Source organism: Taeniopygia guttata, chromosome 3, assembly GCF_048771995.1.
Source record: "Taeniopygia guttata chromosome 3, bTaeGut7.mat, whole genome shotgun sequence".
NCBI classification, from domain to species: Eukaryota; Metazoa; Chordata; class Aves; order Passeriformes; family Estrildidae; genus Taeniopygia; species Taeniopygia guttata.
Window position 1 is genome coordinate 85188736 of NC_133027.1, and position 22462 is coordinate 85211197.

At 59.0% G+C, this 22462-nt stretch overlaps 1 protein-coding gene across 1 annotated transcript; it reads left to right on the forward strand.

Moving 5' to 3' along the window:
* The first annotated feature begins 1226 nt into the window (after nucleotides 1-1226).
* Nucleotides 1227-21209, forward strand: LOC105759083 (uncharacterized). Its single transcript, XM_072926129.1, has 34 exons — nucleotides 1227-1353; nucleotides 1401-2242; nucleotides 5337-5444; nucleotides 6826-6981; nucleotides 7666-7797; nucleotides 7919-8110; nucleotides 8191-8274; nucleotides 8391-8509; nucleotides 8666-8780; nucleotides 9037-9123; nucleotides 9437-9552; nucleotides 9724-9868; nucleotides 10083-10189; nucleotides 10309-10375; nucleotides 10532-10657; nucleotides 10733-10864; nucleotides 11124-11380; nucleotides 11498-11621; nucleotides 11786-11980; nucleotides 12288-12443; nucleotides 12910-13130; nucleotides 13445-13622; nucleotides 13938-14087; nucleotides 14314-14709; nucleotides 15033-15164; nucleotides 16306-17811; nucleotides 18223-18303; nucleotides 18526-18612; nucleotides 18740-18831; nucleotides 19031-19116; nucleotides 19681-19747; nucleotides 19871-20034; nucleotides 20311-20445; nucleotides 20655-21209. Exons 1-34 carry the CDS (start codon nucleotides 1227-1229, stop codon nucleotides 20888-20890), a joined length of 6918 nt encoding a protein of 2305 aa, XP_072782230.1. The 3' UTR covers nucleotides 20891-21209.
* Nucleotides 21210-22462: the final 1253 nt, after the last annotated feature.

Here is a 22462-nt window from a genome sequence, read left to right on the forward strand (position 1 = left end):
CTGTGCTGAGGCATGGCCAGCCTGCTTTCCTCATCCATGGCTGGCTCCCTGGGAAGAATCTGTGGGGCTGGGAAAGGTCACCCTGGCTGAACTAACCACGCTTGGATGGGACTTACTGGGCAAGGGACAGCTTACAGCAGGCAGGCAGGGAAAGGGAACAGTAGCTTTTGGTCCCTTGTGTCTGTTCATTCTCCTAAATTCTTCTTGAGCGAGAGCCAAAAGTAGGGCCTTGGCAGGGTTTTGGAAGGAAACAAGGGGAGGAAACGAAAACAGACATCTGAGGAACAAAACAAAGGTTTGGCACAGGAGGGAAGTGGAAGGGCACAGACATGACCATGGACCTTCCTGCCTGCATGCTCACTCTGGCTAGCTTGTGCTCCCCTGGCTGCTTGCTGCAAGCTAACTCAGCTTGGGAACACTGGAACACAGCTGGAAACTGCAGGACACTCATTACTATCCTGCTCTTGAGCCACTCATGGACTCAAATTAGAGCTCTTTCTCGGGGAGTACACAACTCAGTAGTAGACAATCAGTCTGTTACGCCTTGGGCCATCCCTCTGTACTTTCCTTGTTGGCTCACCTGATCTGCATTCCTGACCCTTATAGGAGCAGGGTGACAATTGGTGGCACTGGCAGGGAATGACAGAAAAGCATATTTTGGACTCAGCTGCCTGCTCAAGGGCTATGGCAAAGACTTGCAGTGAAACAGAACCCCACCCTGCCAGCCCACATTCCTGTGGTGGGCATATGTTGATCCTCCCTTGCCCCCCGTATGTCCCCTACCCTGCTGCCCCGACAAAAGGGGCCTCGACTGCGACCTTTCAGGGAGCTTGTGTCGGGCCTGGGAGGAGGGGCCATTTAAATGAACAGCTGGGGGTTTTTTTGTCGTCCCTTGCTCTGGAGCTGTTCCTGCCATTAGGGCTGGTGGCAGGTTCACGCTGGGGAAACTGAGAAGTCCAGGCTACTCCGGGAGAAAGAGCTGAGTGGTGCCCCGGAGCAGCAAGGATCCCAAAGAGGGTAAGCGTAACCCGAGCAAGAGACGGGAAGGAGCCCCTTCCAGTGCTTCAACCTCGAGCCTGCCCCAAGCAGTTCCCGCTCTCAGGGGGGTGCGAATCCCCAGCTTTCCGCTCAGCTCAGACGTTCCAAAACGCGAGGAGCTGCCGATCGGCCCCGCTCCCGCAGGTCAGCCGGGGGTGTGCCGCCGTGCCCGCGGGCTCGGGGGCAGCATGCCCGCCCCGCCGCTGGCCGCCCCGCTGCTGCGCGCCCTGCTCGCCCGCCTGCTGCCGCTGGCCCGCCGGCGCCTGCTGCCGCCGCTCCGCCGCCTGGGGCGCCGCCTGCGCTCCCGGGAGAGCCGCCAGGCCCTGCTCACCTGCCTGCTCTGCCTCCTCAACCTGCGCAAGAAGGCGGACGACTGAAGTCGGCCGGCCACGGGCAGGGACGGGACGGGACGGACCCGGCAGGGCGCGGCGGCTCCCCCCGCCTGTCCGGCCCGCTGCGGGAGGAGGGACCGGGCAGGGGAGGGGACGCGCCCCGGACGGGGCGGAGTGCCCGCCCAGGCAGCCGAGGCCGGAGGGCTGCCCGCGTCTCGCCGCTCCGGCCATGGTTGCTGAGCCGCCCCCCGCCCCGCTTGCCCCCGCCGCGGGGCCGCCCCGCCGCTGAGCGCCCCTGCCCGCCCCGGGGAAGGAGCCGGCGCTGCCCGGGCGATCTCCATCGCCCGCTCTCCCGGGCGGTGGGGGCCCCACGCTGCCTCTTCACCCCACGGTGCCCGGGCCGGGACTCCCACTGCCCGCGGCGGGCAGCGGAGAGGGCGAGAATGTCGGGCAGCACGGCGAGGAAGGTGCAGCCCTTCACCATCAGCACCAGGCTCTCGGTGCCCAAGTGTGCCGCCGACTTCCCCAGAGACGCCTGCCCCGGCATCGCCCTCGCCTCCGCGCTGGACAGCCACCGCGGCCTCCGGCGCAGCATCAACGAGCGCATCTCCCTCTACCTGGCCCACACCCGGGCCGGTCCCGCCGCCCAAGCGGGGCAGCCCCGCAGCCCCGGCTCCGGTGAGGACGGGGGCCCCGAGGAGGACCGGCTGAACCGCAGCTCCCTAGCCCGCTCCATTAAGAAGATCACGCTGTCCAACTGGTACGGGGACGCTGGCACGGGAGAGGCAGGGGGACCCGGGGACCCTGCCCGCGCCAGCGGCGAAAGGAACCACAACAATAACAACAGCAGGACAGGGAAAGCTCAATTCAAGGTAAGCGATCCCGGTACTCTGTGCCCTGTCCTCGCCCCGTTTTCCCTGCAATTCCCCATTCCTCGCTGCCAAGGGATGTATAGGTCCTGGGGAGGCTGCGCCCATCCCTGTTGCCTTATCCCCATGCCGTCCAGGTAGCAGTCGTTGCAGGGCTCCTGGAGTAGTTACTTTTCCTCCCGTGTGCCCCCCACGCACTTCTCTGTCCCATCAGGCTGGCGGGTGGGAAGTCTCCGCGGGTGAGCGGAGATGAACTTTCCCCGGAGCTGAGATGAGCCAAAAAAGCCCTGCCCTGGAGCCTGGCTATGGAGGGCTCAGCTTTCGAGATGCCTGTGATGCTGCAGTTGAGTGCGGGGAGCTGGGAACTCACTCTCTCATTTACCAGAGGGGAAACGGAGGCTGGGAGAAGGGAAGTGACTCATGAAGGGCCACACAGCCAGGCAAAGCTGGGACAAGGCTAGGATCAGGACCCAGGGCTCTCGGCACCCCGCCCTCCAAGTCTGAGCGCTAGCAGGCGCAGAGATACGAATTCAACAGTGCCAGAGCTCAGGAGACCCCCTGACGGGGGGAAGGCATCTCGGAGACGTCGCAGTTTCTGGCAAGAGCAGGCAGGAACTCCTTGGGAATTAACTCTGACCTGCAAGAGCTGTTTTCCCGGCAGAATAGTACTAGAGAGAGCCGCGCAACCCACTGCCAAAACCCTCATCTTCATTGCCAATAAAGGCCAGGCACAGCCTCGCAAGAGGTGCCTCTTCCTCCGGCACGCAATCAGCTCCTCGCTGGGCGGCCAGAGTCTGCGCAGCCCAAAGGGCATGGGCATGAGGGCTCCCCTCTTTCATATAAGGTAGGGACACGTGCTGGGCACGGTGGTGTGGGACTCTCGGGAGGCTGCCAGGATCAGCCCCTCCTTCTTGTCCAGCATGAGCATGTGGAGCTGAAAGAGGTGGGCAGGCTGCAAGATGGAGCTTTGGGAGAAAGAGGGAGCTGACAGGCAGGGGAGAACATGTGGGATGGCAGCTGGAGGAGAGGAGGGACACTATCTCCCACACAGAGCACGGTAATGCCTTCCCGAGTGTACCCCGCAGCCCTTTGATTTGCCCTTCACTCTCACCACATAGGAGTGAGGGGCTTCTCCGGGATGAGCACAGTTCTGCCTAGGAGGGTCTGGCCCCACTCGTCTTGTTTGTGTGAAGTCACTGGTGCCTATTCTTATGGGAATGCGGCAAGCATATGTGCCGTGTTAATTTTGCTTTTAGAGGGGGAAAAAAGTGTTTGCAGAGGTGGCAGCTGAGGCTGCTGTGCTCATTTCACGTGTGGCTTTGCTCATGTCATGAAGCCTGGTGTCCTGCTAGGGAGCATTTAGCACAGCACCTCATGGATGCTGAGGCAGGCTCAGCTCCTTCTCCGAGACTTTGTTTGCTGAGAGAGTTTGTTGTTTTGCCCGATGGAGGACCCAGCTCCAGCCAGAGGGACCGAGAAGCGGGGGTAGTCCCGGTGGAGCAGCTCTGCAGGAAGGATGAAGTCATCGTTGTGCTGGCAGCCCTGTTTTCCTGCGGCTGACGGATCGTGAGACAGGGACTTTAAATAAAGCCCCCGTGTCACCTGCAGGCTTGTCTCCCACAGCTGAGCATTGGAGGCCAGCCTGAGATGTTACTGCATAAAGCTTTCTAGGGTCTTATTTCTCACAGGCACTTCACATTTAGCTCCCTATCATTCCCTAAATATGCAGCCAAACCTCTCAGCCCTGTGGTCAGGCAAGGAGTTTCCTTTTCCTTCTAATACCCTCCTGCTGAGTTCTCACTGTGCCTGCTAAGCTGTGATTCAGCCTTGTACCCTGACTGTTCTTTCTGTTTGGGATGGGATGCTATGGCATGTGGCAGCGGTCTGTCCTCTGCAACCCTGGGTCAAGCTTTGCAAGTCCTTGGAAAGGTCCAGTGATGCTGTTCTCCTAGAGGTTGTAGAGCTATTGGGCCACTTGTAGGGCTCTGAGACTTTTTGGTGGCAGCAGCTCTCTGCTGGGGGCTGCTGTTCATGTCCAGGACTCTTCTGCGGTGCTGGAGAGATGGTGGGAAGCGATGTGCTGTGCAAGAAGGGAGTTCTAATTTGCCTAGGTTCGTTTCCCTTGGACAGTGTCCTCAGTTTGGAGTGGCCTGAGCAGTGGTAGGCTGGCTCTGGATGATCCAGCGCCGCGTTTGCGGCTGTCTCGGAGAAGGGGTTGTCAGGGCAGCACACATTGTCCACTACCCTGTTTCTGTTGCCCTGAGCCCACTTGGATGGCTGCTACAGAGACAGCAAGGTGGCCCCAGGAAGGGAGTGGAAGGAGGTCCCTAAGTTAGCCTGTTATATCCAACAGCCCAAGAAAAGATCCATCTGTAGAGGATGAGGCTTAATGCCCTTGGGCATGATCCAAACAATCCCACGCACCTCTCCTCCTGGGGCTGTGCTGCATCAAGGATAAGGTAATGTGGAGTTCATCCTGCACATCCTCTCTGTGCCTGGCTGAAGTTTCTGGACTTCCTTCCTTCTGCCTCTCGTGCTTCCACCCTCACCCCTGTCCTTTGGAAGCCCTTCTCTGCCGACCAGCTGCCCCCTTAACTCATCTCCCAGCTAGGCTGAGATCAGGGATCAGCAGCTGAGAGGATTCAAGTTCATTATTCTGGAGTTAATGTCAACCTGTACCCTCATGCCTCTGCCCTACTGTCCTGGAAGAGGGCAGGGGAGTCTCACTCTGAACATCCTTAGATGACCTGGAACCAGTGGTGATCATTAATGGATTTCTGCTGGCTTTGGAATCAATTCAAGGAGAGAAAAGATTGTCCGGGGTATTGGGAGCTAAAATGAAGAAGGTTGTGAGCAAAGCAGTCTTAGGAGCTCTTGCCACTTGCTGGACACATAGTGGGAGCTGTGGATGCTGCTCAGAGAAGACTGGCCTAGATGCATAGGGAGGGATGGGCAAGAGCACAGCCAAGTAGCGTCTGGGCACTACCAGCAGCTGCCTCTGGCCCAGGCCAGGGGGAGGTGGGTGGGTGCTCCTCTCTCTTGGCTGCCAGGACAGTTAAGCACTACCAGGCTTACAGCTGTGCCTTCCTGCCTCTAGGTCTTCCTCAGGAAGGACGTGGATGCAGACGACAAGCAGCAGGAGCCTGGGAGTGTTCAGGCCAATGTTTTCTGCTCTCCAGTGGGCAGATGCTCTCCCTTCTATGCGGTATGTCCCCCTGCCCTCAACATTAGGGGGGCATGATATGCAGCTTGGAGCTGAGCAATGAGGCTGGTCACTGGTGGTGTGCCCAGGTGTGGATGGAGCCTTGCCGGTTCCAATCAGTGCAGGAGCAAGCTGGGCATGACGGGGCAAGGAATCAGCCCCCCAGGCAGCACCCAGAGGCTTTATTGCTTCCAAGGGAGCCAGATTATGGGCTCCTCCAGCCATGGCTGAGTCAAGAGACTAAAGGTCACAGAGTCATAGGAGGGCCTGAGAATTTGTGTTGCTATTAAAAAAAAAAAAAAAACAAAAAAAAAAACCCAGAGGATTTCTGTAGTTCTTGTGGTTAAGTAGAACAGGCATTGGAAAGTGACTCCCATGCTGTCAGCAGGGCAGCACTTGCCAGAGTGCTTAAAGAGCCTGAAACAGTTGCCTGAACCTCACTGCTCCATAGGCTCCTGGAAAATTGCTCGCTGGGAGGCTCCGGGGCAGCTAAGACCCTGTAAGGCAGCTCACACCCAGCCCTCTCAAGAAGGAAGGGTTGTCCCAGGCTAGGCCAGGAGCAATTTCTGCCTGCTGAGAGGAGGCAGCAAGCCTTGCACCTTTGGGCTCCTCCTGAAAATTCTCAGTTTCCTGTTTGCCACCAGTTAATATGCAGTCAGATCCCCATCCCTGGACAGAAGGGTGGGAAGCAAGTGCCCGGATGGCAGTGCTGTCCCCTGGGCTGCGTGCAGCTGGGTCCAGGGCTGAGTTTGGAGAAAGGCCAGCACTTTCATTGGCTGACCTTTGCTATCACCCCTGGCAGAGAGTTTCATCAGCATCAACTGCCCACAAGGCCAAATCCCAAGGGAGATGCTGTGCTCTCTGCCCCCTCCAACCACTCACTGGGGATGGGGGTTTTGGGTGCCACCAAAGGAGTGGTGGGGCTTACCAGAAACCTGCCTCATGGCCCCTCCATCCCATCCCCTGGCAGCATCCCCCTGTATGATACAGATGCTACAGAAATGAATGCTCCTCGCAGGGATGCACTGCCTGAGGCTGGAGGGGCAGCAAGCACTGCATCCATCTCCAGTGTGGGTGCCAGGACCAGTCCAGGTGCGGGATGCCATCCCAACAGCCTGGAATGACCTAGAGAGTGACCCACCTGAAGGATAGCCCAGCAACCCCCTGCTGGGGTTGCAAAAGCCACCACTGTGGCCTTGGTAGAGGGAAGTGGTACCTCAGTGTGCTGGAGGAGAACCCCAAATATGTCAGTGAAAGAGTGGCATTAAGAATAAGGCATGCTGACCTACTTCATTTGGGTTTCTAAAATGCTCCTGGGAGGTAACAGGGAGGGCTCCCTGGGGCAGCACACTGACACTCCCAGCCCTGCCTCTGCTCCCCCCAGCTGGCAGGATCCCCGGTGTCATCACCCCAGAAAGAGAGCCCTAAGGGCAAGGAGTCTGCTGCAGCACCAAGATGCAGTGGGCGAAGTGGTGTGGGAGCAGCCCCTCTCCTGGACCTGAGTCCTCTGATAGCCAAGTTCAACCGGGAGATGCTGCAGGTGAGGCCAGCTGGGGTTCTCTCCCAAGGGTCTGCATAGGAAGTGGAATGGAGGGCCACCGGCAGCCTTTCTTGCGAGCTGTGGGGTGGGGTGTGCAGCAGGGAGGGTTGAACTCCCAGCCTGAGCGAAGCCATGGTTGTGGCATGAGATCATGTTTGGCTGCCTCTCCCTGGCTGTCAGCCCCAGGGAGAGGGGGTCAGCCCACACCAGGGCCCTGCTTCCTCTCTGTGTGCGCATGCTCCTCCTGTGCCCCATTCTCTTCCTCCTCTCAGACCCTGTCCCTCCCCAGCAGCGTGGGAACTGAGCTGGTGGGAGGGCTGCTTCCATGCCATGGTGGGAAGAATGCATGGGTGTTTGCACTGGGGAGCAGGGTGCAGGGAGGAGAGATGCTTTGTGCAGGGATGTTCTGTGCAGACCCACCTGCTTGGGCAAGCCCAGTTTCTCCTGTTGGGCTGAGGCAGATGATGGACAGAAGGGAGGTGCTGCACACCTTCACATCCCCATTGCCACAGATGCTGTCCTGAGTGCTGGCCCGTTGATTCCCAGAGCAAACGGGTTTTCAGCTGAAAGGGTGCACTCCAGTCCCTGTCACAGCTTTGGGAAGGTTTGGGCTCCGGTCCCCAAAGCCGTGTCCTTGAGGCTCTGGAGGAGGCCCCCAGCCACGTGGCTCTTTGTATGTTGTAGGCAGAGACCTGGGTGCGAGGCAAGCTGCGGGACCTGAAGGACGGCTGTGACCTCCAGGATTGTGAGGAGGTGGCTCAGACCTTGCAGCGGGACATGAAGGATTTTGAGAACACACTGATAAAGCTCAATCAGGTGGGGCCAGGCAGAGCATGGTATGGCATGGCTCCCGTTACTCACAGCACATGTCTCTGGGTTCTCGCAGCAGAGGATCCCTGGGAACCCCTGATGCTGAGTGGGTTGCTTGGCCCCACAGATGGGTGAGCAGCTGATGTGGAGGGCAAGCCCCAGTGCTGAGGCCATGCAGAGGCAGCTGCAGGCCCTGCAGGACCTGTGGCAGCTCCTGAAGCAGACGGCTGCCAGCCAGAGCAAAGCCCTCCGGGGGCTGTGGGGTCTGCAGGACTTTAACAGGAAAGCTGAGCAGCTGGAGGCGTGGATCAAGGACAAGGTTTGGGGGATGGGAAGCATGGTCTGGGGAAGGGGACAGCCTGGTTGTCCCCCACCTTCTCACACCCTTGCCTGGCCCAGGAGGAGAAGCCCTCTCTGGCAGCCCTCCTGCAGGAAAGCCCGGATAAGATCCAGCTCACTCGCCGCATCCTTGACTTCAAGCAGGTGAGACGCTGCTGGGGGATTGCTGACCTTTCAGGGACCCCAAATACCTTGAGGCTGGGGCATGGCACAGGTCCCTGAGGAGAGATGCTGATGTCTTTCCTCGCTGCTTGGGCCAGGAGGAGCAGCAGTTCCAGAGTCTGCACAAGGAGCTGAACAGCCTGGCCCAGAAGCTGGAGAAAGAAGGCAAAAATGAGAGCAGAAACATCTCAGCCCGGCGCAAGCACCTCAACAGAGCGTGAGTGGAGGACACATGGGCCGAGCAGGGCTGAGCCAGGCACCAGGAGCTGACTGACTGCGAAGCAGGACCCCCCCCAGACTTCCTGGCCTAGCTCTGCACAGATCCCCAGACAGACACAGGCTGCCATTCATCTTTCTCCTTTCACCTGCTCAGGTGGCTTCGGCTGCAGGGGACCCTGAAGGAGCACCACGAGTCTCTGCAGCTGGCCCTGGAGGTGGCCTCCTTCCTCCAGCAAGCAGATATCCTGCTGGGGATCATCCATGCAAAGGTATCTGCACTTGAGTCACGTTCACCCTGGTATGTGGGGCTGTTGCATGGCCTGAATGAAACATGGTGGGCAGTATCTTGCTCTTGTCCCCTGCATGGACACTCCTGTGGTCCCAGCACTCTCAGCCTGGGCTGTGGGGAGAGAACCAGGGGATGGAGAAAGGGAGCCAGGTTGGCAAGTGCACTGTTTCTTTCTGCTGAAGCGGGGAGCAGGGCCCTGTCCTCCTCCCGCTGCTGACCGTGGCCTCTCCTTACAGCAGAGCAGCATCTGCAGTACAGGGAAGCCAGGGGAGGGCGAGCCATGCCAGGATCGGGATGTCAGGGACATAGCCAGCCAGGTGATGGTGAGTGCAAGAGTCTGCTTTGTCCTCTGAGCCCTGGGGAGCATCCTGGCAGGGGGGAATGTGAGCCTTCCCAGGCCAGCTCTGCCACCAGCAGCGCTGTGAGCTCTGCTGACACCCCCCACTATGTGGGTGGCTGAGGCCGTGTGATGGATGGGGGAATCTCCCTGGGGGCAGACAAGGACTTGAATAGGCACTCACGGCCTCTTCTGTCCCCAGAGGACTGGCTGTCGTCACGCACCCTCCCCATAGCCATGGTGGTTTGTCACTCATGAACCCTGTCTCCATCACTTCCCAGCTGCTCTCTCTTCTCCAGATGCTGGATGTGACAGTGTCCCAGCTCCTAAACTTACAGCCCAGCCTGGCAGCCCAAGTCACCTCAAAGCACCGAGACGTAAAGGAGAGCTGGGCACAGCTCCAACAGGCACTGAGGTAGAGCATAGCTGGGCAGGAGCACCAGGGTCCCAACCCTGACCTCCCAGCACTGGAGCCAGAGGCTTGGGAAAGACCTGGGTTAGCCCCCAGCAGGCTGTCTCTCGGGCTCCACTCAAGGTCTCTCTTTATCCTCTGCTCCCCTGGGCTTCCTTTGCCTTCCTTTCCCAGAACAGGGAAGGCTCCAGCACGGGCAGGCAGTTCCCCAGGGGGCAAAGCTGCAGCTCCAAATGTTGAGCCCCGAGGAGATGATAGCAGTCGTGGGGCTGTGGGTAAGGAAGCAGCAGCCAAGTGGACAAGAGGACTCAGCAGCATGGTAAGCACTATCTCACTCCAGGCATCTGCAGCCCCTCTGCTTCCAGAAAACAAGAGAGCCTATGGGAAAGGGGTTCAGGTGTTGGGCAGAATCCAAGCTGAACACTCCTGGATCTGGTCCCACCATTTATGGGAGGTGATAAGTGCCAGGCCTGGGACAAAGCAGGTATATGCTTTGTGCTGGCCAAGGAGGAAAAGGAATCTTTGTGCCGCAGGTACCAAAAGATGTGCTGGAGAAGATGGCAGAGCACAAGAAAGGAGAGGAGAGCAACCCTGGCTCTCCAGCAGTGGGACAGGCCCCTCATGGAGGGGACAACAAAAGGTACCAGCTTGTGGAGGTGGCTTTGGGAGCAGGACATAGTCAAATGGGATAGGGATGGGGTTCCTCTGTGCAAGGGGGAATTTGCAGTCCTGACTATCCTTCTCCTCTCTCTGCTGGAGGAGGAGAGAGGCAGAGGCTGAGTGGGGGCTGCAGCAGCTGGAGACCCGAGTGCAGGATGTCTGCCAGGTAATGTCTCCCCAAGAGTCCCCTTTGCTCCCTGCCCATCCAAGAGGAGACAGGGATTCACTTCCCTAACCCCCTCCTGCTGCTCGTGGGCATGCAGGCTTGTGCCTACATGCCTGGTCTGGGCACTAACCCAGCATGTGTCCTGCTCCTTGGCAGACTCTGTCCCCATACAAGGAGAGTATGGGTATTGGAGTCCCCTCATGTCCAGTGGCAAGCCTGGAGGCAGCAAGGATGCAGCAAGAGCCCCTGTCTCCCAGCTCTAGTACCAGGGCTGTGCTCCTGGTGAGCCTGCTTGGATATGAGGTGCGGGGAGGACACCAGGTGGGACCCATCCTAACTGCCCTCCCTGCGTCCCAGGAGGAACCAGCACGAGGAAGGCCTCCCAGGAGCCCTCGGGTGGAGGCCATGCTGCAGGAACTGGGAGAGTTATGGGAGGACCTGCAGAGGAAGCATCAGGAGAATGGCATAGTGCTGCAAGAAATCGATAAGGTACGTGGTGTCAGGGCTAGGGTGGCCACAGGGCATGCTCCAATTGGAGCATCTTGCTGGGGATCACCAAGTGAGGCTGGCACCTCTGGGGCCTGGAGCTGCAACACTGGCACCGATGTCTCTGGCTGGCCTTGCAGATGGCACACTTCTCCCACTGTGCTGCCTGTGCCCCAGGTACCTCCAGTGGGATGCCGGCATGGCTCCTATCTCCTCTGGCTGGCTCAGAGCCAGGCTGATGGGTAACCTGCTCTCCCTGAAGGCACTGAGGCTGGTGGGAGAGCTGGACCAAGCTGAGCGGTGGCTGCAAGACGTGGCTGGGTCACTCTTGGAACCAGCCGCCATGAGAAGCCCGGCAGAGCTGCGCCGGGACCTGGAAGAAATGAGCCAGCTGGAGAAGCAGCTCTTGCTCTGTGGCCTCAAGCTGCAGGCACTGCGGGAAGAAGCAGCAGGCGAGTCGCCCACTGAGCACGAGGGGGCAAGGAAGATGCAGAGGAAAGTGGAGATGATGGAGGAGAAGTGAGTCCTGGAGGAAGGTGCCTCTTCTCTGGTCCCCAGGTTGGATGGGGAGGAGGATGTTGTCCCTGAGGAGGTGCAGAAGCTGCCAGCACCTCTGATGAGCGCCTCTCCCCACAGGTTGGCACATGTGCAGGCGACCCTACGGCACAGGGCAGCAGATCTGCGGGACTCCCTGGTGCTGTCTGAGTTCCTGCAGGACCTGCAAGAGGAGGAGGCACGGAGCCAGCAGGGATCTGCAGTGGTGAGCAATGTGGCCAAGCATCCCTTGGGGTCACAAAGCACCTGGGATTGGACCAAGGGTTGATCTGTGGTTGGCAAGGGGCCCCTATTGGGTGCTCCCCTCCAGCCCAGCTGCCTGGGGTGTCACTCCCCATCTCTTATGTCTGGTGTTTCTGCTGGCTTCAGGCAGGGAGTGGGCGTTGTGGCTCGCAGGGGTGTTTTCCCCTGCTCTCAGCCCAGACTGAGAAGTCTCCAAGCAGTGAGGACATGAGGCGCCCCTTGGGAGAGCTGCAGGAGGCCGTGGAGATGCTGAATGACGCAGCGAAGGAGCGGGAGAGGGTCATGGAGGTGGCAGTGGAGACGGAGAGCCTGGAGCGTCTGGTAGGGAATGGAGGCTGGGAACCTGGGGATGCAACCAGTGCTTCATCTGCAGCTGGACATGCTGGCTCACTGGGACAGGGGATGCACTTCAGCTGTCCTCAGTGGGACACAAGGACATTGGGATTCATGGGGATCACTCTGTGTGAGGCTGGTATCCTTGTCTCTCCCATGGCTGGCACCTGCCCTTTTGCAGCTGCATGGCAGGGTGTCCCCAGGCCAGGGTGGGCTGGGGCTGTGTGGCAGGTGGTAGCACAGGGGCTTCCACCCCGGGGCTAATCTCCCTCCATGTCTCCTCCTTTCTATCCAGGTGGCAAAGATATCCCCACAGCTGGAAGCCCTTCAGTGCAGAGCCAAGGCTCTGTCTCAGGACATTGCCCTAGCAGAGAAGAGCTTCACCACGGTGAAGAGTGAGAAGGACCTGCAAGGGCTGCAGGACTTGCTAAGCTGCCAGCAGGAGATGGAGGTGAGTCAGGGGAGCACTGCCAGGGAGGTGCCCCAGCTGGCTGGGGCTGTCCCAGTGAGGCACTGACCCCGATCCAGGGACCCAGGTGTTGTAAGCTTTGGCACACTGTGGCAAGGCGGGCTGGAATTTTCCAGTGGAGCTGAGACTTGCCTGCTCTGATCCCCTCTGATAGCACGGGCCAGGCAAGGGGAGAGAGCTTGCATCAGCTCCCATGTGCCAACACCCAGCTGCCAGCACCTCATTTGTCTTCCCTCTGGTGGGGAAGCGACTCATGCACACAGGACAGGGAAGCCAGGCAGTTCTGTGCTCTTCCTGTGCTCCCCACGGAGGCTAGCTCTGCCCACTCTCTGCAGCCCATGTACCAGCATCCTCTCCTCTGTCCCTGCATCCCAGAATGCAGGGGAATCCAGCCTGGGTTCAGAGGGGTTGGATGCATCTTGAACCTTTCCTGCCTTGTAATCTTTAGCAAGCAGTGTCACAGACCCTGCAAGGGCAGCTGGAGGAGCTGGAGAGGGCAGCTGCCCGCGTGCAAGAGCTGTGCCCCGCTCGGCAGTGCCCCATCAGCTGGGAGCTGCAGGAGACTCTGTGGGCCTGGGCAGGGCTGCGAGAGCTGCTGCGGGAGACCCGGCTCCGCGTGCAGCAGGCCAGCCAGCTCCGGCACTTCTTCAAGGATTATTTAGCCATGATGTAAGTGGCAGTGACCTGTTGGGGTTGCTTCTGTGGTGGCTGAGGGGGAGCTGGTGAGAGCATGGCATTAGCAACTATGTGGGCAGTGCTGGAGCTGCAGCCAGGCGTGATCATGGGGAGCCTGGAATGCAGGGTTGCACCACAGCTGTCTGTTGTGAGGCAGCCCTGCAGCATCTTGTCCTGCCTCAACAGTCTTGCCACAACCCCAGTGAGCTGCTTCCAGCTATCCCTGAGCATGGGAATGGCTTCCCTGGGGCCTGCAGGGCTGGAGAAGGGTTAGGTCGTTCCTCACCCTGTCTTTCATGTGCTCACAGCTCCTGGACTGAGGACACACGGGCTCAGATCTTCTCTGAAAGCCCAAGCAGCTCCAGTATCCCGGAGACTCCATGTGAGGAACTGGAGAGCAGAATTGAAGAGAAACTCAAGGAGTTTGAGGCACTAGCAGCAGCAGGGCAGCAGCTGGTGTCTGAGGAGCACTACCTGAGTGCAACAGTAAGGACAGGGGAAGTAGGGTTGGGGGCAAATTCTCAGCACTCCCTGAAGTCCTCTGGGGACAGACCATGAAAGAAAGAGCAAGGTGTAGGTCCAGAGCCCCAGTAAGTGGGATGGGGACAGCTATGCATCCCTGGGGCTGCTCAGGGCAGGAAGAAGTTTCATCCAGTGGATTCTGAGCTCTGACTTGATGTGGCTGTGACTGTATCCCACTCACAAAAACCTCCTAACTGCTCTGTTGTGAGATATCCTGGTAGGGCCAGTGTCCCTGGGCCAGGAGTCCTTGCAGGCTGCCCAGCATTTCTCCTCCATCAGATAAAGGAGCGCTTGGAAGAGCTGCAGAGCATGCTGGGCTGGGTGCTGGTGCGGTGGCGAGCACAGAGGCATCAGCAGCAGGATCTGGGGAGCAGACAGGAGGACAAGAGGGAGCTGGAGAACCTCTCAAGCACATCCCCCACTGGTCAAGTGAGTACCCAGCCATGCTGAGACTGTCAGAGAGAATGACCAGCCTTGAGGCTGAGAGTAGCAGAGGCACTGGATGGAGTGGGTGGTGCAGAAGGTGGGGAGGGATGCGTGCCAATACCTGTGAGAGTCTCTGGGGTTCAGGCAGGGCAAAGGGAAGGCTATCCTGAGAAAATGCCTGGCTCCAACAGCCCTTCCTTCATGTTCCCTCTCTTGCCTTGCTCCCCAGGAGCAGCATGCCTCACATGTTCCACCCCACCTGGAAAGCATCCACAGCCCAGTGAAGTTCATGCCCTCCTCCCTCCTCGAACCTGTGCAAAGATTAGAGCCAAAGCTTCCAGAGAAAACAGCCATCTCCCCACCCACGTCACCCCTCTCAGATGCCCCATCAGGAGTGGAGCAGAGCTGGGGGGAGCCCAGCAGCAAAACACCGCATGATGCGGAATCCCAGCAGGCTGCCACCTGGGATCCTGCTGAGACTTCCACGCTGCTGCTGCCACCACGGGGCCCCTGTGGTCTCGGGGGGACGGTCAGCCTCATCCTCAGCATTGGCAAGAAGGGCGAGAAGAAGAAGGCACAGCTGTTGGCCAGCAGCGAGCGGCCAGGGGAGGAGGCACTGCCAACGGTACGGGGCGATGGTGGGCAGCTTTGGCAGAACCATGGGTGGCAGCCACACAGCCAGAACAGCTCTCTGGAGCTGTGCCCCAAGCAGACTGGGAGGCTGTGAGGGCTGTGGGGTAATCCCCAAGCTGAAACCCCTCCAGGCCATTTCTTAGTGAGCTGCTGGGTCTCTGTGGGTCTCTGAAGAGGGACCTTTGGCCGTGCTGATGCTGCGTGATGCCTTAGGGCTGAGGCCGGCTTGTGCCACCCACTTTGCCTGTGCTCTCCTGCTGCAGCTCCTTGCCCACTCTGTGCTCTCTGTGTGTCTCTTTCTCTCCCCTTGCTCAGCTCCCCACCACTATACACTCAGGCTGTAAAACCTTTTGGAAGCGTTGCCAGGGGCTTTTAGGAAACACTTGGGATAGCTTAAAGCAAAAAAGAAAGCCACCCCATCAGCCACCTCACCAGCTGGTGGAAGAGGTAACGTCCCGGGGAAGGCTGCATGCTGGGCAGAGTGGCTGCATGGTGTGAACCTGCCTGCCACCAACCCTCCTGGCCATGCCACGGTGCCCTGCTGGCAGTGGTTCACTGGGAGAGGGAAAACCCTGCTGGGGCTGTGGGTCCAGAGTGTGGGTGCTGGAACATGGGAGGAGGGGACTCAGGCAGGGCTTGCTGCAGTTTGGCCCCCCCATTCAAGTAGTTTTGGTGGCCATGGGAGATATGGCTACCTGGTGGCCAGTGGGAGAGCCTCCCTGCTCCATTGCTGGGGAGCAGCAGCAGTTCCTTTTGTAGCCAGCTGAAGGGGACGAAGGTGGTTGGGGCTGTGTGAGGGGCACATTTTGCTGGGGTGGGGATCTCACTCCAGGTTGGTTGGCTTGTATCTCTGAGTTTGGGAATTTGTAGGGGCTCACATCTCTTTGTTGCTCCAGAGCCTGTGCAAAAAAGTCTGTGTGTGAGGAGCCCCAAGGGCAGCCAGGCTCAGTAGCCAAGGGAAAGGGCAGGACAGAGAGGCTGGAGGGTGTTGAGGTATCGTGAGGGGCTGCTGGGCTGCCAGGAGGGTTTTGGTAATGGGTGCCATCCGGCCTAATGGATACAGGGGAACACTGCTCCAGCTCCTGCAGACTCTTGCAGCTGTCTGCAAGCCCAGGAGACCGTCTGCAAGGAACAGGAGGGGCAGGGTCTGCAATCAGTCCCTGCTCTCACATTCATTGCTCTACTGCCTGGAGCATATAGGGCTGGCAGGCATGGACAGCAGTGACTGCTGTCTCAGTAGCCACCCAAAAGTGATGGTTTGGAGGTCAGCAGTGCCAGGGAAAAGCTGTATGGCAGTCAGCCCCAGCTGTACCACACCTGGGGGACTCCATCATGGGCAGATTCCTTTGTCTGCCTCTACCCTCCTTGTCTGCCTCTACCCTGCCTGCACCAGTGTGGGAGCAGCCCTCAGGGAACTGAGGCGAAGCTGTGTCATTCCCAGCACTGCATGTGCTGCTGGTGAGCGTTTTTGTCTGCCTGCCCTTGCAGCTCCCTGCTTTCCCAGATGCAGCATGGAAAGGGGGCAGTGGGCGCAGGGTGGCGGAAGCTCCAGCGATGGGGATCATGCCTCCCTCCTCTGTTTCCTCAGGTGCAGGTGGAGGCCAGGAAAACCTGCAGCGCAAAGCGGCTGCCCGCTGTTGTCCGCCGCCCTCCAGCATCCAGCGGCGGGATGCCGGCTGTGTCCCACACCCTGCCCAAGGCCGGGGCTGGCTGTCTCTTCAACAGCCTGCAGCGGCGGGAGCAGGCCAGGGCAGAGCAGGCCCAGCTGCTGACTCTCCGGGGCATCATGGGGGACAGCTCCCTGCGGCCCACGCCTGAGAAATGCCGTGGCCCCAGCAACACCTGGCCTCACAAGTGTGGCTGGAGGAAGGGGGGGTCAGGGGCAGCTGCTGCTGGGCCTCAGCTTGGGGAGCTGCTCCTCTACGTCAGGAACCCGCTGGTGCAGGACATCGATGCCGAGTGCGGGCCAGCCCCTCAGAATCCCTGCCTCCCTAACCCAAAAATCACATGCCCTCGTGTTTCCCTGGGCTCTGTGCTCAGCCTGGAGCTGCCACGGGATGCAGTGGTCCTGGGGTGTCACCGAGGGGCTGCGGCAGGCCAGCAGGAGGCAGAGGGGCAGGAGCAGAGGCAGGATGAAGGGGTGAGGCCTTGGAGGCCCACAGGCACACATGGAGTTGGATGGCAGGAAGATGGGCACGATCCCCAGGGGCCCAGCAAGAGGCTGGGGATGTTGCCCAAGAGCGAGCAAGAAACGTGGTTCAAGGAGGTGAGCTTCGACCCCAGCTACAGCCAACAAAGAGCACACTGTGCTGGGAAGGAGCACTGGAACCTGCAGCGCCCCAGCAGCACCAGTAAAGACCTTCTGGACTTGAGGCCGAGCCAGCCATCCCATGTCGGTATGGGGGATGAGCTGGACACCCGCTTTGGCCAGGACGACAGCCCCACTGCCACTGGCAGGGCCAGGCACCTCAGAGCCGCTTGGCTAGAGCTTGGATCGTCCCCTGCCAGCACACCAGGCAGGGCTGGAGCCATCCCCAGCCCTGCCTGCACACAGCAGCCGGCCAGCAGCAGCCAGCCCAGAGGGTCCCCAGCTTCCCCTGCCGCCCCCAGTCAGCTCTCTGTCTTTGAGTGGGCACTGGGGTCTCCACATCCCCAGAGCCCTGCACAGGTAACTAAGGAAGTTTGCCACCCTGCCCACAGGCAGTTTGAGGAAGAGGAGGAGGAGCTGCAGGCCATCTGGGATGGAGCACACGAACAACAGGCACAGAGCTTACCAGGAGACAGCTGTGCCAGCCACCAGACGGGCAGCAGGGCAGGCAGCTTGCCCAGCCCCAGTGCCACTACTGGCGGGCCCCTCATCCTGTCATCAGCCAACAATGTGCTAGTAGCCAAATTCACCCTTCCCACCGCTGCCCAGCTGCTCCACAGCCCGTCAGGAGAGAAGAGCCCCGGGGTGGTGCACAGTGGCAGTGGCAGTCCCAATGGGCTCAGGATTTCCCCCTACTCGGAGGAGCTGGTGTCTGCAGCCCCCTTGGATGCCTCCAGTGCCTGGGATCGGCAGAGGCATCGGCAAGAGGAGAGAAAGAGCAGCAAGGTGAGATCCACGGGCCAGGGATTCTCCTTCAGGGTCAGATAAGGGGCTGGAGAACAGCCACGGCAGCAGCTGGGTTATCCACTCCAGCAAACATAGCCTGTATCTGGGGACTCCTTGACTCCAGTGGCCCCTTTTCTTCAGCTGGTGGGGAAGGGCTAGGTGTGGTATTTGCAGTCCCTGTAGCATACATACCCCCTACCAACCCTTAGACTCAGCAAGGTGGCACTTCACCCCTAAAGCTGACACACAGCCCAGCTCCTGCCCAGGTGAAAAAGTTGTTCTTCATTGTCATCCCACTCCCACTTTGGCATTGCTCACCAGGGATGGGTCATATAGACCTCATGTGCATGGAGGCTGAGCTGGCACCACTAGCCCCAGAGAAGTTTTTGCTCACCCTCTGTGCCCTTGCAGGTCCTGCCTGCTAAAATGGAATTTCAGATGATGGAGGGGACGCTGGAAAGGAAGCACGTATTGCAGACAGGAGGGAGAAAGGTACAGACATTGCTGTGGGGCTCCTTTGGGATAGGGGTGCTGGGACATGACAGGGCGTAGAGGGAAGCCAGGGATGTTCCTGGAACTACCACAGCAATGCTGCTGGCCATTCTGGAAGGGCAGAGCCTCAGAGGGGCTGGGCCACATTTTGAGTGGCATGAGACCATCTGTCTTCTTCCAAAGCTGTTGGCATTACAGCTGTGCCCTGCTCTTGTCCCGCAGGCCAGCTGCCGGGCCTGGGGCCTCTTTCACGCTGTGCTGATGAGGCAGACACTGTGCTTCTACCAGGACCGCAGGGACAGCCTCAAGGTGCGGTGGGGGACATTGTGGTGACATAGGAGGGGGCTGGCAGCAGGGTGCTGGCTCTGGGCCCCATGGCCAGGGAAGGTAGAGCTGTCCAATCCTGCTGTTGCCCTTGCTTTTCCTTGTGCTGTAGAGCTCCGTGGTGGCCCTTCCCCTGAACCTCTCCGGGGCAGTCTGCACCCCAGATGCTGAATACACCAAGAAGACCAACTGCTTCAGGCTTCAGTGAGTCCCCCATCCAGGGCAGTAACCACAGTCCTCCCAAGTGTGTCCCTGCTGGGACAGACACATACCAACATCCCCAGGCAGGACCAGTACACTGCTTAGATGAGGATTTCCTTCCTTCTTTCTCACCTACTTCTTTTCTGGTCTGGTGGGGGCTGTTGTATCTGCACCCTACATTGTTCTTCCCCTCTCCCTGCAGGCTGCAGGATGGCTCTGAATACCTCCTGAGGGCCCCCACCCAGGCCCTCATGAATGAATGGGTCTCAAAGCTGCAGCAAAACTCAGGTGAGCAGCACTTGCAGGCAGAGCAGGGGCCCAGCTCTATGTAGTTACCATATTTGTTCAGCCCCCACTGAGCCCTTTGATACATGGGGGGTCAGAAGAGAAGCAGCACATTTTACTCTGATTTATGCATCCTCCTAGCTTGCCTTGGGAACAGCAGTTCTTTGCCAGGCAGGATTTGGAGGCTTTGTTTTCACACCACATACACAGCTATAAATCAGAAATAGCACAACTGACGTCAGTGGTGCCTCAGCAGCAAAAATCCCATGTCAGGAAAATTATAATTGTGCCTTGGTCTTCCTCCATATCCGCTGGGCTTGGAAATGCCTTGCTTGCCCTTGAGGCAAGGAGACCTGTAGTACTGAGGTCTTCCTGTTGCTGTACTCATACCTGAGGAGTTCAAGCCCTGCTATGAAATCCTAGGCTGGTTGTCAGGACCAAGAGCAGGTACTACAGCAGGAGGTTGAAGGAGCCAGCCATGCAGTATGGGCAGTAGGATCAGGGACTGGCTCTGTGTGACAGTCCTGTGTACTGCCAGCATCCAGCAGGATGTTTGCTGTGCCCCAGGTTTCCCCAAAGTGGATTACTTCCAGGCAGCAGCACAGCGTGTCAAGAGCGCTGGTGGTACTGGCAGGTGAGTAGCCAGGAGCTGACCAGCTGGGTCTTGTTATAACTCTATCCCACATTTCCCAGAGCTTGCTGCTCCAGCAGGACATTGAGGGGCCAGTCTGGTTTGCTAAATCTCTGCTGCTTTCCATTTCAGCAAGGTCTCCAGTGCTGGGACCTCCCACCTCCAGGGACATCATCAGGTCACGACCACCAAGAGCCAGGAGATTGTGGTGTTACCCTGCGCAAGCCCACTATTGCAGCGGCCTCTGGGCAGCCAGGATGGCCCAGTCGATGGGACTGTGACAGCAGCAGGTGACTTTCCTGTCTGGCTGGGTTGCCACTGTCCCCCAGCTTCTCTCCTCAGCCCAGAGAGGTGCATGGGAGACAGCTGAGGGAAGCTGAAGGCTGTCAGTCAGTCTTGAACTTGGTGGTATCTGGGCTAGGAGTCCTGGGGCTTGGGACGTGGGGAAAGGAACATTTTCTTCACTTCCTGGGACCCTGAGATAGTCATACATTTCCCTCTTTGGGGCTGACACAGGGGTGCCCTGTGATGGCCTTGCCTTGTGACATGTCTCCATTCTGCTTTAGAGAATACTCAGGGGACTGGGCACAAGGAGCAGCAGTGGTCATCCAGGGCATCCCCCGGGCTGTGGGACAACATCTGCCTAGAGGATGACTATGGGCTGGTGGCCAACAAAAGGAGGTCCTACTCCTTCACCTCAGGTACAGTCCTGATTTTGCTGTCACCGCCAGGAGGTGGCACCACTGTTGTGTGCCCACAGACAGCCAAGGACAGATGCGATGCTGCTCCAGCATGCACCTGGTTCCACATACCTGTGCTCTTGTGTGTAGCCCCCATTTCAGGAGGGCTCTAGAGGGCTGCCAGGGCCTGCTGGCACCCTGCCCCTTCCACTGACTGCTCCTTCTTGCAGCCACCTACCAGAAGATCACCCCGCTGGCGGTGCCCAAGGAGCCGGTGGAGGCCGGGAGCAGTTACTCCGTCACACTGTACATAGGGGAGCAGGTGTCGGCCATGCCCCGGGCACGCTGTCACTCCTTCGTGGCCCAAACAGGGAGCCCCCGGGACACACGAGGGGAGAAGACCACTAGCCCCCCTCGCACCAAGAACAAATCTGTCTTCAAGAAGTTCTTTGGGAAAAAAGAGTGAGCCCCAGACAAATGGAGAAAATGCCCCAACCTGCCTCTTATCCTCCTCTTGGGCCATTCTGGCTTGATCTCTACTCCCAGCACCAGTTCATGGCTTACTGCCTCCCCAGGGGCAAGAGGCTGTGTCAAGTGGCTCTGCATCAGCCAGCCCCAGGTCTGCCCTGTGCCCCAGGCACTGCAGCCCCCAGCCTCAGCCTGGTGCTGAGCACCCCTCCTGCCCAGTGCTCTCCCTGGGTGCTGCTGGCTCCCCAGGCATCCTAATGACACACAGCACAAGCAGAGGGCGTGGATGATGGTTTTTATTAAAAGATAAATAGACACTTACTGTGGGAGCTTTTTTGTCCAGCAGTATCCATCAGCACAGAAGGAAAGGAGCTCTCTGCAAGGTGGTCCTTGCTAAGGAGTAAGGGGAGCTTCAGATGAGGAGGGCCCTGCAGTGAGGTTCAGTCCTGCTTGCGGGGGGAAGCTCAAGCTGTTTGGTGCCTTTCAAGGATGCTTCACAAGGATGCTTTGTTCCATGCTTCCTCTCTGCCTGCACTCAGCCCAGCTAATCCCACAGGCTATCTGGGTCCCTTTTCCCTGCCCTGGGAGCTTAGCAAGGAAGTCACTACCTACAGAGTAAATACTCCTGCCTGTACAGCCTTGCCAAGCCTCCCCAGCCTCATTCTCTCACAGGATGGCTGCCAGCCTAGGTCACAGCAGGTGACTGTTGCCTGACACAGATGGGGGTAGCGGTGTGTGGATAGACCCCCCCATTCCTACAGCCCAGATATTTTTGCAGTAACTTCACCAGACCATGCCAGTTTCAACTGCCCCAGTTGCCACTTGTACTGGGAAGGGGGAAAAGCAGCTGATCCAACCTGTCCGGAGTCTGTGCCAGCCCTAGAGGAAAAAGGGGAAGTTTCCAGGGACTTAGGTAGCAGGGCCTCTCCCTGTCAGGCCGTGAGGCTCAACTGTGCACACCACTCGCCTCCTCAAACACATTGTGGGGCTTAAAATAGAAGTGTTGGCTGCAGCCCAGCTCTGCAGTAAGGGCTGGGAGAACAGAAATTCTCCTGCCACCCCATCTCCCTCCTGCAGTATTCCTGGGGCTGGAGACAGGCAGTGAGGTGGAGGTGGGGACACCAGGGTCACCAGCAGATGGACTTTCTCCACATTCCCAGCAAGGGGTGGGGAATGCCCCGGTGTGGGCGGGGGTGTGCTTTCTGAGCTTCCCCTGTGTCTTACCACCCTCCACTTGGCTCCGATACCTGTTTTCCTCCAGCACCAAAGCTCAGCTGCTTGCACTTCCTTAATGGGAAAAGACAAGCAGGATGGTAAGGCTGGGAGGAGAGATGCCCTGGGCAGGGGCCAGGCTTGTCCAGACCAGTGAGGAGGTCAAGGTACAGCATTCCGGCTCCGGCTGCACATACCAGGAGAGCAGCTGGTGGGCTGCTGCCAATTCATTCCTGAGCAGCTGCGGGGCCCGGCAGAGGGGCAGTGGGTGCAGGGTGCTTTACTAAGGGCCGCCCTGCTAGCCCCAAGGCTCGATGCTGACCCATGATGGGGTAGGAGCTCAACAAGGGTCCCATCA